The sequence below is a fragment of the Macrosteles quadrilineatus genome, unplaced genomic scaffold (assembly GCF_028750875.1).
Source record: "Macrosteles quadrilineatus isolate MER2022 unplaced genomic scaffold, UCM_ALF_1.0 Scaffold_11__1_contigs__length_5352618, whole genome shotgun sequence".
In the NCBI taxonomy this organism is placed as follows: domain Eukaryota; kingdom Metazoa; phylum Arthropoda; class Insecta; order Hemiptera; family Cicadellidae; genus Macrosteles; species Macrosteles quadrilineatus.
This window is the reverse complement of record NW_026542604.1, coordinates 2,123,482-2,136,435: the sequence shown is the minus strand read 5'-3', so window position 1 is coordinate 2,136,435 and position 12,954 is coordinate 2,123,482. Positions and strand designations below refer to the sequence as shown.

At 34.4% G+C, this 12,954-nt stretch overlaps 1 protein-coding gene across 1 annotated transcript; it reads left to right on the top strand.

The window, feature by feature from the left end:
* Positions 1 to 523: 523 nt before the first annotated feature.
* LOC129004785 (E3 ubiquitin-protein ligase NRDP1-like) lies at positions 524 to 12,715 on the top strand. The gene is made up of 7 exons (XM_054433421.1): positions 524 to 886; positions 3,971 to 4,113; positions 4,274 to 4,430; positions 5,495 to 5,626; positions 7,318 to 7,473; positions 9,352 to 9,525; positions 11,961 to 12,715. Exons 1-7 carry the CDS (start codon positions 797 to 799, stop codon positions 12,060 to 12,062), a joined length of 954 nt encoding a protein of 317 aa, XP_054289396.1. The 5' UTR covers positions 524 to 796; the 3' UTR covers positions 12,063 to 12,715.
* The last annotated feature ends 239 nt before the right edge of the window (positions 12,716 to 12,954 follow it).

The window sequence follows — 12,954 nt, the reverse complement described above, 5'->3', positions numbered from 1 at the left end:
ATCATAACCTAACCGAACTAACCAAACTTGCTGATAAAGAAATAATATAACAAAAGTTTAGTAATCGGAAAAATAATTCTGTTTATTAAATAAAACTAGAATTTGCTCAATTAAAATTTTATAATGACTTAATAATAAAATTAAACTGTAATAACCGAACCAAACCAACCAAACTTGCTGATAATAAAAAAATCTTGGACAAAGAGTTAATGTTTCCAGCAGGATTCGAACCCGGGACCTACAGTATATCAGCCCGGCACGCTAACCATTAGACCACCGAGGCCGATGACAACCGACTGTTTTGTTACGGTAATGGCGTTCCCTCAGCTAATAAGAAGCCCACAGCTGTCATCGTAGCCTCTTCTATACCTCCCCTGAGTAAATACCTTCTTCTTGTTAGTTGTTCTTCTATTTCAGTCAGTGTCAATAGAGTGATTATTTTCATATTTTCTAACCTGTCTGTCATGATAATTTTCGGGATAGCCTATTGATATTGTTCTTTTGTTGGGACTGTTCTCTTATGATTCTTGTTTCGGAAATGTTACCTTTACGATTTTAAACCTTAGATTTTTCCTTTTTTCAACTAACTAAAATCTGTAAAGAAATGCCCCCAGTGTTTGATATCAACTACGGAAGTCAGTGCCAGTAATGTAAGATGTAACCAGTTTTGTTTTTAATGTTTTCAAGTTTTCCATCACCAGAATTGTTATGGGCATCTGTTAAAGTATCCTACCGGAACTAGAACTGTTTTTACTATACCTATATTTTTATTTAGATTGTAGTTACCTTTAGAAAAATGGGATTTGATGTCCATAGATTTTCTGGAGATGTAGATGAGGAACTTGTTTGTCCCATATGTTCTGGAGTGCTTGAAGATCCACTTCAGGTAAGTAAAATTTGAACTTGTATGCCTACCTCCTTATTAGGCCTATAGTTAATCAGCCCATTTACTAAATTATTGTTATTGTTGGAGTAAGACCTTGGCCTGACTAGGATAAGTTTAATTTGTTTGCGGTAGTAGGCCTGGCCCAATAAAAAAGGTTTCGTCTTGTCTGTGAAATATTTTGGGCAAGTAGCCTATATATTGTTCGTAACAATGTGTGGACCTAGGATATGTTATACAAAAGGTTATTGTGATGGTTTTACAATTCACTTGACCTAGATTAGCCTGGTCTAAGTACAATCTTCTGGCGACATAGGATATCAGTTGTGCCACATCTAGCCTAATAAAAAAATGAGAATGCTGTAGATGAGGCCTTGTACAGTTTTTAGGCCCCTTCCTACATGAGCAACAGTAGCGACGCTAGCGGAACGCTTGAATCACCAGAATGTTGTAGGTTTTGGTGTCCTAAGTTACGTGGACTGGCGCTACAAGCAACAAGCGCATTTTAATATCGCCATTTCCTTCTTTGTTATCTGGACCTAACTTAAGTTATAGGTCTATACATTTTTGTTTGGTTTTCCGGAACCAAATAGTTATGTTGAATAACTTGGTAAGTTAGCCTAACTGATGTTTAAACACAATATAGGCTAGCCAATCCCACGTTAGACATGTGATATTGGGAAAGTACTTAGGGCCTACCATTTCCATTCCATTCTTCTGCGATCTTTGACCTTTTAGCGAATTTCCCTATAGGGAAGTAGCTATTACCGTAGGTGGCATGGTAAGACCTAAGCCCGGGAGCGATTTACTTTTTCATTTTGATGTCCCCAGAGGCCAAAAACACCATTCGTTCAAATTTTTATATATGTATATATATATATATATATATAGATTTATATATATATGTGTGTACGTGAACGCGATAACTTGAGTAATTTTTGTCCGATTTTGATGAAATTTGGTTTAAAGGTGTAAAGCGGGATAAACTTGAATGAGTTCGCGAACCAGCATGATCGGACCATGGGAACAGGGCTTTACGGGGGGTTTTATGGGGTAAAAATTGGTTTTTCTCACTTATGACCCTCAAAACACAAAGTTTCCCAATTTCTCTTTATACCTTTTTAAAGAGCTTAAAAAACAAATAATTTAGTATATAAAAGTATTTTTGTACGGTTATTGGTAACGGAGAAATTTTAAAAAGTTGTAAATTTAAAATTCCAATGTTATTCTTATGGAGAATATTGTAAAATGTTGTAGTTTGGTTGTTTATGGATATATTTTGATCAAACTTGGCAAACTTATTTATTTTGTACTAAGCTATTAATATTTTACTAAAAAAAAACACTTTATTAGTTTCCTTGTAGCAGCAAACCTAGGTACTCGACCTATAATGTTATTTAAATATATTTAATTGAAAATCAATTCAGACAAATGGAAATTCGCTTAGTTGTCAGGTTTGCTGCGACGGGGGTATTTTTTTCATTAGCTAGTTTTGATGGTCTAGGCTATCTGTCAGATGCGTCCCATAATGAAGGATAGGCTACCATTGCATTGAAGAAATTAATTCTTCCTCAGACATGATGAATGCACGTGGTAGAACAAAAGCTACTGAACACAAACAAAACTAACCGTCAATGCCGCTGAGAACGCTCGCGCTGTCTGGCCGAGACTTCTATGTTCGAGAGTTGTTAGCGACACGACCAACTCTTTATGAGCGAAAACAGTGGCAAGATACAAATTGTCAAATGGTTTGCATTTTCAAAATACGCTCGTAATGCATGCTGCCAAAGTATTGATACTATTGCCCATTAAGTAAGGAAGCTCCTATGCTTAGGCCTATAGTTTGGTTTGAAATGTAGCCGCTCCCATCGTTCTGCTCTTTTCGCTCACATAAGTTAACCTTTCAGAGGGCGCATTGGTTTTCAAAACGTATATAAAACGTGTATTTTGGTGCACAAATTAAGTTTTATTTTTAAGTTTAAACATCAAAAAAGTGTTTAGTGAACTCTTAATTATAAAATAACTTAATTAGATTAGGTATATAAATATAAAATTAAACTATTCTATTAAATATTGTAACATCAAAGTAGGCTATATGAAGAAATCTTTTACAAGAAGTTCATTTAAATTTTAATTTAGTTATTTTATTTAATTTTTTTTTTTTTTTTTTTTTGTAATATAATGTGGTTCTAGATGATAACACTCACAATACCTGATGTTTGAAGTAATTTAACTTACCGTAGTGGGTATCTTAATACTAAATGACTATGTACATACGTCGTTTGTGAATCTCCCTTTCAGCACTGGCTAAGAGTGTTGCAATTCAACATTTGACCTCTTCACTCATCTTGTAAAAACTATATAGGCTATTTACTAAATAATGTCATGCATCGTAAAAAAATTATTATTTAGGCCTACATGCAATAAATCAACCCACACACTAAACTAGAGGTTGCACACGGAAGTTGCCTCCAGGCTGTACAAGAATCGGCAGGGCGCACAAGGAAGCTACTTCCAGCCTCTTACAAAACTAAAAAATATAAAATAGTAGGGGTGAGTTTTGACCTTCACTCGATTCTAGGAATGAGGTGCGTGAGGTACAGTGACACTCACACTGCCGACAACACTCAAAATAATATAATCGCATAAAATAAAACATCCCTGGAGGTTACTTCCGTGATGGGACCTCTGGAAGGCTAAGAAGGGGCCTTAGCGCCACCTTAGCAAGGGCTTTTTACTTTGTTAGATTATTGGCAAGGCTACATTTTTGATAACTATTCTGCTCATAATTCTCTAGCATCTTTTGCTCAAAATGTCATTTTAAGTTAGCCTAAGCAATTGTAGGATCTTTAGATGGTTCAGAGAAAGTTTCTTTGATATTTATAAATTATCAGTCAATTATCAAAATGGGACTAGGAAGTTGTAAATTGACTTATTGTAAAGTAACTTAATGTCCCATAAGCTTATAGTTCGTTGTAATCAAAAAATCAAGAAGACTTAACTTAATTGATAAGTTAGCCTATATTATACATTTAAGATTAGGCTATTTTTCAAGTTTCGATAATTATGAACACAAGTTATTTTCAGGCTCCACTGTGTGAACATGCATTCTGCCGAAGTTGTATTCATGAATGGATATCCAGACAACCAACGTGTCCTGTTGATAGGCAAGCAATAACATCTGCACAGCTTAGACCAGTGCCTCGTATCCTTCGTAATCTTCTTTCTCGGTAAGTTGTAAATAATAACTATAAAAAAGGGGAGTTATGGACATAGTTTTAATTTTTTCCTTTGACATTAGGCGCCTACATTCTAGCTGTATAACATATTTGTAATGTCTAGAGTTAAAGGCTAGTATCAGACTCTTAATACTTGATGTCATGTTCTCAGGCTGTGTATTAGCTGTGACAACTCTCAGTATGGATGTGAGGCTGTGTTGAAGCTAGACTCACTTCCTGCCCATCTAGAGGAGTGTGAGCACAACCCCAAGCGACCGGTGCCTTGTGAACAGGGCTGTGGTCTAATCATACCTATGGATGAATTGAAGGTAGCCTAATCCTCAAACTACCTAACTCTATGGGCCCCATTTTTTAAATGATTGACTGTTGAGTCACTCACTCTCATATTGTTTTGTATTTTTCAAACGATTGACAGTTGACTTATTCAACCAAAACTACTCTCCACCTATTGAGCTGTTGAGTGGACGGTTGACTGCACTTTCTTCTTTCTCTCTAAAATTGCTCTATTTAAGTCAACGCCATGTTGTTATTGCTTTGTTTAGTTGTTAAATTGTGATTAGAGGTTAGGTATTTGTTGTCTTTGTCATTGCACCCAATACTTTATTTAATTGTTTTCTGTAGAATAAATTGCATTTTTATTTACTGTGTCGATTCTAGACTATCAAATCAAGGGTTTTATCCTTTTTGGGATGTTGCAATACTTGTACTTATATCTTCTGAGTACAATCTTATTCCGGATACAAGTTTATTAAGTTTCAACAAATTTTTCTAAGTGATAATTTTTAATCTTCCAAAGAATTTATAATATTAGATTTTTCTGGCTGTATCCTACTGAAGATCAGCTATGTTTTACAATTACAACTATTGCCTGGTTTTATAATGGTCTGAGGTATGCTTGATTTATGTTCCTGCTTGTTTAAAATCATACACAGTCAAGTTTTTATTTATTTATTTATAAGTAGTTTTATAACTTAGTTACCAAATTAATTCCTTGCCAAGTGTGATTGTTGAACTGATGATATTTGTTGTCTGAAACCTTTGAATAGATTGTTTGATGACATTAAAATGCTGTAGGCCTAGTCATGTTTTTGAGTTATTGTTATGGTGATTACCTTATAGTTTTATCTCATGTTACGCATGTTATTCACTGATTAAAGATTTGATTCGATTTATGTTATTCTTAAGCACCGGTAAATCTATAAACTTTGTCAAGGTATTGTTTAAGAGATGAATTTATTTTCCGTTGAATTTTAAGTTGCTTTTAAACAGATTGTTGACATTTTATAAATATTGCAAACAGATTCACCTGAAATTACATAATTTATTCTGACAATACATTTTTTTCACTGCTAACATCAATTTATTGATGCAGGATCACAACTGTGTTAAGGAGCTACGATCCCTAATCCATTCTCAGCAGCAGAAAATGACAGACTTTCAAAAAGAAATTGCGGATTACAAATTTCAGCTGAACCAGCAAAAAAGAGAAATTCACTTACTTAAGGTACATCACTTACAATACTTTATTGGAAGATGGAAACTTAGGCTATCTATTGTTCTGTAGTAACCTATGTATGACATTAGTTTCATACTTTCATGTATGCCATCCAACTTAGTAGGGTGCAGTTTAGAGATGGCCAAAACCAGAAATAACGAATCTTGAGACTACAACTGAAAAATCAAACCTCAAAACTCAAGTTGCAAAATCTGTATTTGCCTGGTTACTGTTATGGCTTCTTAACTCCAATTAATAATTAGTAGGGATGGGATAGCTACAATTCTCGGTTCCTCAAAACTTCTCAGTACCATTGGTGTGAAGGATTTGTCGTTTCACAATACATTGTGATTTTTTATTTGATAACCATTTTAGCTATATAGTAAACATATTTTGTCAATATTTTTATTCAACAGTAAAGGCGACAATTAATTTTCAATTGCGTAATCTTCACAGAAGTCTGTCTTCCTTGATCGGAATCATATCACATGATTCTCGTCTGAAAACCACAGATCCTGAATAACGGGGACATATCCCAAAGTTTGGATCAAAAATCAAAAACAATTCCCTAATTCTAAAGATTAGTTAAATATTGTGAATGATGATGTGTTATTATTTTGTTAATCTATGAAGTCAGGGAAATTTACAAAAAACTTCTATAGATCACATTAATTTTTTGGATGATTATGTTATATTGAAATGAGATAGTTGCTGAAAAGATTACTAAGTTATGACAAATCTGTGGTGTGTATGTAATATTTATTCCCATTTTTTTTTTTTATTTAGGGCTGTAAATATTTAGAATTTTATTTCTTATTTGGTATTGTATTAATAAATATCCCAATATTGGATTTTAAAAATATTCCTTTAAAATTATTTCTTATTCGAATAAGATTAATTTTAACAAGTACTCGTACATAGGTTTGTTGCTATAGAAAATATAGTACAGAGTGCTTTTTATTAAAATCTTGATAGCTTAATATGAAATAAACAAATTTGTCAAAACAAAATAAGTAAATCGGTCGGTGGTCTAGGTCTTATCTTGAGAACTGCGGTAATAGCTTATTCCCTATATGGTAAATTCACTAAAATGAGCTGTAATGGGGATGGTGGAGGTCGTATTAAATAAAACAAGTTGTATTTAAGCTATAAAAACTTAACTTATACCTAAGTATTAAGAAAACTCATAGCACGATACCTAGAATATGCCGTGGTCAGGGAAATTAACAAAACTCGGTCAGGGAATTCACTTAAGATAAATATTTTCGTGGGAACACTGGCAAAACCTGGCTGACCATATAGACTAAGTGAGCCACATTTAAAAGCCACTTTAATGGCTAAATATTACTAATATTAGGAAACTTGTTTTTGTAATTAAAATATTCTCCTTAAATTGTTCTGTTCATGTTTTTTTTAGTTGCAAGGAGAGGCTATTTGTATCTATGGTTCACAGTTTTAGTATCTAACAGTCTTAGATGTTTTATCTACTCAATGTAATTATTGCTATTATTGATAGTCCCTTCATTCTCCTTATAAAAAAACCGGAATTTGTGTAAAGTTTGCCGTTAAAATTTTGCCTCATCACTAATAGTTTTAGCAAAGAGTGAAGGCTTCAACACAATATTCAAACTTAAGTATCTTTTTATTTATTTATTTCAATGGCAAGTAGCCAATTTATTTGTTTTGTATTGTTGAAACAGGATTTCATGAGAGCAATGCGAGTCCACAACCCGACAATGAGAGCGTTAGCGGAGGAGATGGAGAGAGACGAGGTAGTGAGATGGTCCAACTCTCTCACTCGAGCGAGAGTCACCCGCTGGGGTGGCATGATCTCTACACCTGATGACATGCTGCAAGTAAGTCTCTGCAACAAACTAAATCTCACATTCTAGCTTACACTAACACAACACCAGATATGCATAATATTTCACTCTTGCAAACACTCACTAAAAGACAACCATCCTAAAAAAGATATTCTCACCTTTCTCCTATTCCTAATACATAAAGCAGGAAACTATCCCAATCTGGACGACGACAATGACGTTTCCGTTACCGCGGGAGTCTATGATGATGTCTACACAGCCGCGGGAAATGTTAACAATTTTGCCGCGATCGTGGATGATGACGATGACGTTTTCGAGATCGCGGGAGACGACGATGATGTCCACACGGCCACGGGAAATGTTCATGATTTTGCCGTGATCGCGGACGACGACGATGACGTTTCCGAGACCACGGGAGACGACGTTGACGTTTCAGAGACCACGGGAGACGACGATGACGTTCCTGTGACCGCGGCAATCAATGATGTCTACTTGGTCGTGGAAGATTTTTTATCATCCAAAAAATCTAAATTGGCTAGTTAGAATTTTTAATTGCTGCATTTTTTTTCTTTACTTGAAAAACAGTTTTTTAATAATACTCAATGACATAAAGACAGGGGTTGGTGTTGGTTCAATTATAAAAATTGGTATTGGTATCAAGAATTGAGAATCGATACATTCTGGTATCAACACATGATGTCTGGTCAACAATTGTTGAAAAAACTAGTCTTAAAAAATCTGGAATTTTTCTTGAAAAGTCTGGAATTTGTCTGGAAATAAACTAGGCACGCTGATTTTGCTGCACAATGTTTGGCAATTTATTTGTTTGAGTAAAATTTTAAGAAAGCTGTGGTTTTAAATGTTAAAGTTTTTATTACTGAACCAAGGTTAATGACTTAACATAATTATCATGATTGCGCAATAGCATACTAATTGTATTTTGATGATTTAATATGCAATTTATCACATTTAAGTCCATTAATACAGTACGGTATTAGGTGTTGTTTATGAGTTAGAAAAATTACTGTTTTATATCGTGTTAAATTAACCGAAGTTTTCAGTTATCCGTGGTCTGTTCAAAACACAGCTTTACTATTTTTTTATTAAACACGTTCCTCTGATAAAAGCGAGGTTCTACTGTAGTTTTATTTCTACACATTTTCCCAAAACTTTTGTTAGTAGCCTATTTGAAAATCAGGGTAGCTTAGTGGTAAGAGAGCTCAATTTAAACTTAAACTGCTACTCCACCAAATCATATATATAATTTGCTATATATAAATGTAATATATATAGGCCTTTATATTATTTTTTTTTACAAAATTTGGTTCTAACAGAACAACATACAAATTTTGTTATATTTTCTCTTTTTCCTTCTTCTTTGGTGGTATGTTTTTACTAGCTTTGTCAGCTCATTTACGTGTGTAAGTCATAAGTCATAAGTCATTTATTTTCTGAATAGGTACAATTTTTTACAATTATACATCTCAGTCGTCAATAAGAACTAAAATAATAACATTTAATAAATAAGATAGACAATATATCAAAAAAAGATACAATCAGCCAGACATAAATTCTGTGTACCAAGTTTCATTCAAATCTGATGATTTTTGCTTGAGCTATCATGCTAACGGACATATATGAATCTGAACGGATTGTGTTTTTGGCCTCTGGGGACATCAAAAAACTATAAAAAGTAAATCGGTCCCGAGTGAGGCTTACCATGAGATCTACGGTAAAAGCTTATTCCCTATATGGGAAATTCGCTAAAAGACATGAAATGTAATAGGCCTAACCTATAGAATTTGTAAGAATAATAATAATAATAATGATTGGTAAGAAACCATGAAATAATTTCCATGTCAAAGGTACCAACTGTAAAACTTTGAATGCTAACACATTATGGCATTACAGGCAATGATCAGGAGATCGCTGAATGAGTCTGGTTGTCCGACACACATCATAGACGACTTGATGGACAACTGTCACGAGCGAAGCTGGCCGTCGGGACTCAACTCACTGGAGACTCGACAAAACAACCGACGGCAATACGAGAACTACGTGTGTAAGAGGATCCCTGGCAAACAAGTAAGTGAGGAAGAGTAGGCCTACCAGTGTATCTGTCGTGATATAAAAGTAGATTAATAAGTAGAGGTGTGCGGATATCCAAAATTTCCCCAAGCCCAAATTTGGTATCTGACACTATCCGTTAAATATCCGACATTCCCGGATAGACTGTATATAATGACGTTTGAGACTGAGGTCAAAATGTTTATAAGGCTACTTATACTTGAATAGATACAACTTCCGTATCGGCGTGGTGGGGCGATCTGACGTTTGAGTAAGAGGGAGAACTGCCAGGTTGACTACCTGACCAATAAGAGCAAGGAGAGCCTGACGCGGTTTCCATAGCAACAGGCGCTGTTGCCATATCGCACTGCATCTCCACGCCCGCACGCACATGTGCAGTTCCTCCAGTGTTATGACAGTGACTACTTCGAGTACAGTATACTGTCCGCAAGAGTTTAGAAGTCCCCTAAGCTAGAAAAAAACTTTTTGATGTTGGAATAGTCATCACATGTGCATTTCACAGTATATTTTTGGTTTACAACAGAAATGTCGTTTCCCACCAGAAGTCAGTAAATATCAAAGAGTGTTCCAAACATAGGGAATTATTTACTTTGGAACAAATGTTTCTGTACTACGCTGTTCTGTTTACAACACTTCCCTATCAGCAGATGTTCTCTAACTATCAACAGATAACACGAAATTACAGCACAGCACACAGTGTAACGCTGCGTGCGTTGTTGTAAGCTGGCGCTGGAGCGCATATTCTGTGAGGAAGTTGCAGTTCCCGCTCACTGCGACTAACAACGCGGCAACACTGCAACAGCAGTCTCCCCACTGCTTGCTACCCCTCCACACCTCTCCGATTCGGAAGTTGTATATATTCAACTATAAATCATCATTAGTTTCCCACGACGTAATAATTTCAATTTCACTAGTTCCCATCGACGCTACAGCAGTCGATGAGTCATCGTCTATGACACAAAACTAAAACATTCATATTGTCATCGTCGCTATGGAAAATAACTGAATAAACAAATAAATACAGCAATGACTATCAAGGTTTGTCATTGCAAAAAATTTCAAGGTTTTATGTTTTAACCCTAGTGCTGGCAAACGCCGGATATACGGCGCGAACGGCCGCGGCCGAAATGGCAACGCCGGATATACGGCGCCAATGCAGGTGTTACGGTAGGCCTACATATAATTTTTTTTTTTTTTTTTTATATAGTTTTGTTCGCTTTTTAGGGCTGCTGTTGTAATAAATAAGTTAAATAATTCAAACCAGAGTACCCTGGAATTATATATTATATAAGGTGTACGGTTTTGTACATGACCTGGGTTGGATGATTATTTGGTACTAGCGCGGGGGTACGATCAACATAATAATAGGGCTATCAAACAAAATACACAAAGTAAGCTATATAAACTATATATTTTTGGAATCAGCACAAAATTTACTACAACTTTACAATTTACCTTATGATGATAAGTCTAACCTGCACCTAGCTACACGGCGGAATATAAAACATTTTATAAAAAAAATAATAATGCCTAAAATTCGGAAAAACTAAAAAAAAAATTTTTTGTGGTAACCATGTAAACCACCTATATTATTGTTCTTTGTTTTATTCTGAACAAAATTATATATAATAATCCACAGTTATGTTGCTATTTCTAATTTTTATGATGGTTTAAAAATGATATTACATAATTAATAAAATCCCTATGCCAGTACAGCGTTACACTACTGCCAGCTCTAGGGTTAAGGGTCAAAAATGGGAAAACCCTATTTTTATCCTTATAAAACCTTGTTCCCATGTGTTTCTCAACCTATGGTATGCAGAGACGACTGTGGTGGTACGTGGTCAAGTTTAAAGTACATATACCCCAGGATTGTTTGTGCTGGCACATCAGCTCATCAGCAACTCTATACAGTCAAGAATGGGTTAGTACGTGGTTGAAATTATTTAGTTAGCTATATATGTGTCACCAGCATGGCAACCCGTAAAGCCCATGTTAATTTTTTTAAAATTTCAAATTAATTTTTTGTGCTTATATTTGAGCCTATTTGAGTTTTTAAAGGGATCTGACAGCATGCGTAGATTTTCCCTGCGATGCACACGAGCTGAGAAAAAAGGTTTTAAAGGATCATGCTTGCCTATTAATATATAGATAGGTTGATGAATTATTGCGAAAGTACAAAATTCTAGGGAAAGGTGCATTACTTATGGTTAAATACTAAGTTATTTAGGTTTGTAAAATATAAAACATTTGTAGGCTACATATTCCACCCTTAATTACATCAACGAGACTAAGTAGTAATTTTGACTCTAAAAAAACATATTGGTAAATACTGGCTCTAGTTATTACACTATTGGACACTTATAGTGTTTCTGGTGAAAACATCATAATTAGTTTTAAATTACCTATTCACCCATACCCGATGTTTTCAGGCAGTCGTAGTTCTTCAGTGTGACAATCTTCACATAAATGAAGACATGATGGCTGAACCTGGTCTGGTGATGATCTTCGCTCATGGTATAGAAGAAAGTTAAACTCTTAGGTCTCATCATTTGCATCGGTGCTGTGAATAAATCTACTTATTTTGCTTTTATAGCTCCATAAGTGAATTTTTACGTTAGGTAACTCATTTTAGTTATTTTGTTATGTTTTAATCCTTTGCAACGTTTATCTATGTATCCAGCAACTTTTGTCCATGTTTAAAGCTTTAATTTGATTGTTTGTGGTTAATCCCTGCAAATTTTGTAGATTTCAAGATTATCAGATTTTCCTTGATACTGACTGATGCAACAAGAATAGAGTAAATATTTTGTCTTTGAGACTTGTCTGCAATGTAGAAATCCCACCCTACAATACATTCCGTTGCTTATTCGTTATTATGTTTTTAATTTGTATGGTAAGTCTGTCAACTTCTCCATCTTTGGAGGATGAAAGATATTGTATACTTTTGAATAGTGAATATATTTAAAGTAAAGCAAATACATATATATTAAATATATATTTTATATACCTGTATTGTAATTGAACATGTTTGTCTATAAGGTACAGTTACACCTATTTCAACTACATATTAACCCATTTGCATCGGATGACGTACCAGTACGTCAAGTCCGTGATGTATGGTATCACGGCTGACGTACTGGTACGTCAGCCATTAAATTTTAAAATTTGATTTTTATTCAAATGAGCCATTATACAAAAAATGTACCCATTATGTACAATATATACATATAATATTTAAATTTGTTCATCAAAATATTATGTTCCTTGAATGATTTCATATTTACGTAATACAGGCAGCTATTTAATTATTTTTATAAAAAATATGAAAAAAAGTGTAAACGTGTCCTAAATACATTTACATGTACATATAATATACAAAATTTTATATACATTATATGTTTTATATTATTGTCAGAGCTATAG

Excerpts from the sequence above, each read along its gene's own strand:
- LOC129004785 (XM_054433421.1), top strand. The coding sequence starts at position 797 with ATGGGATTTGATGTCCATAGATTTTCTGGAGATGTAGATGAGGAACTT. Across the intron at positions 4,431-5,494 it reads TACCTATGGATGAATTGAAG|GATCACAACTGTGTTAAGGA; the intron begins GTAGCCTAATCC and ends TTATTGATGCAG. Across the intron at positions 5,627-7,317 it reads GAGAAATTCACTTACTTAAG|GATTTCATGAGAGCAATGCG; the intron begins GTACATCACTTA and ends TTGTTGAAACAG.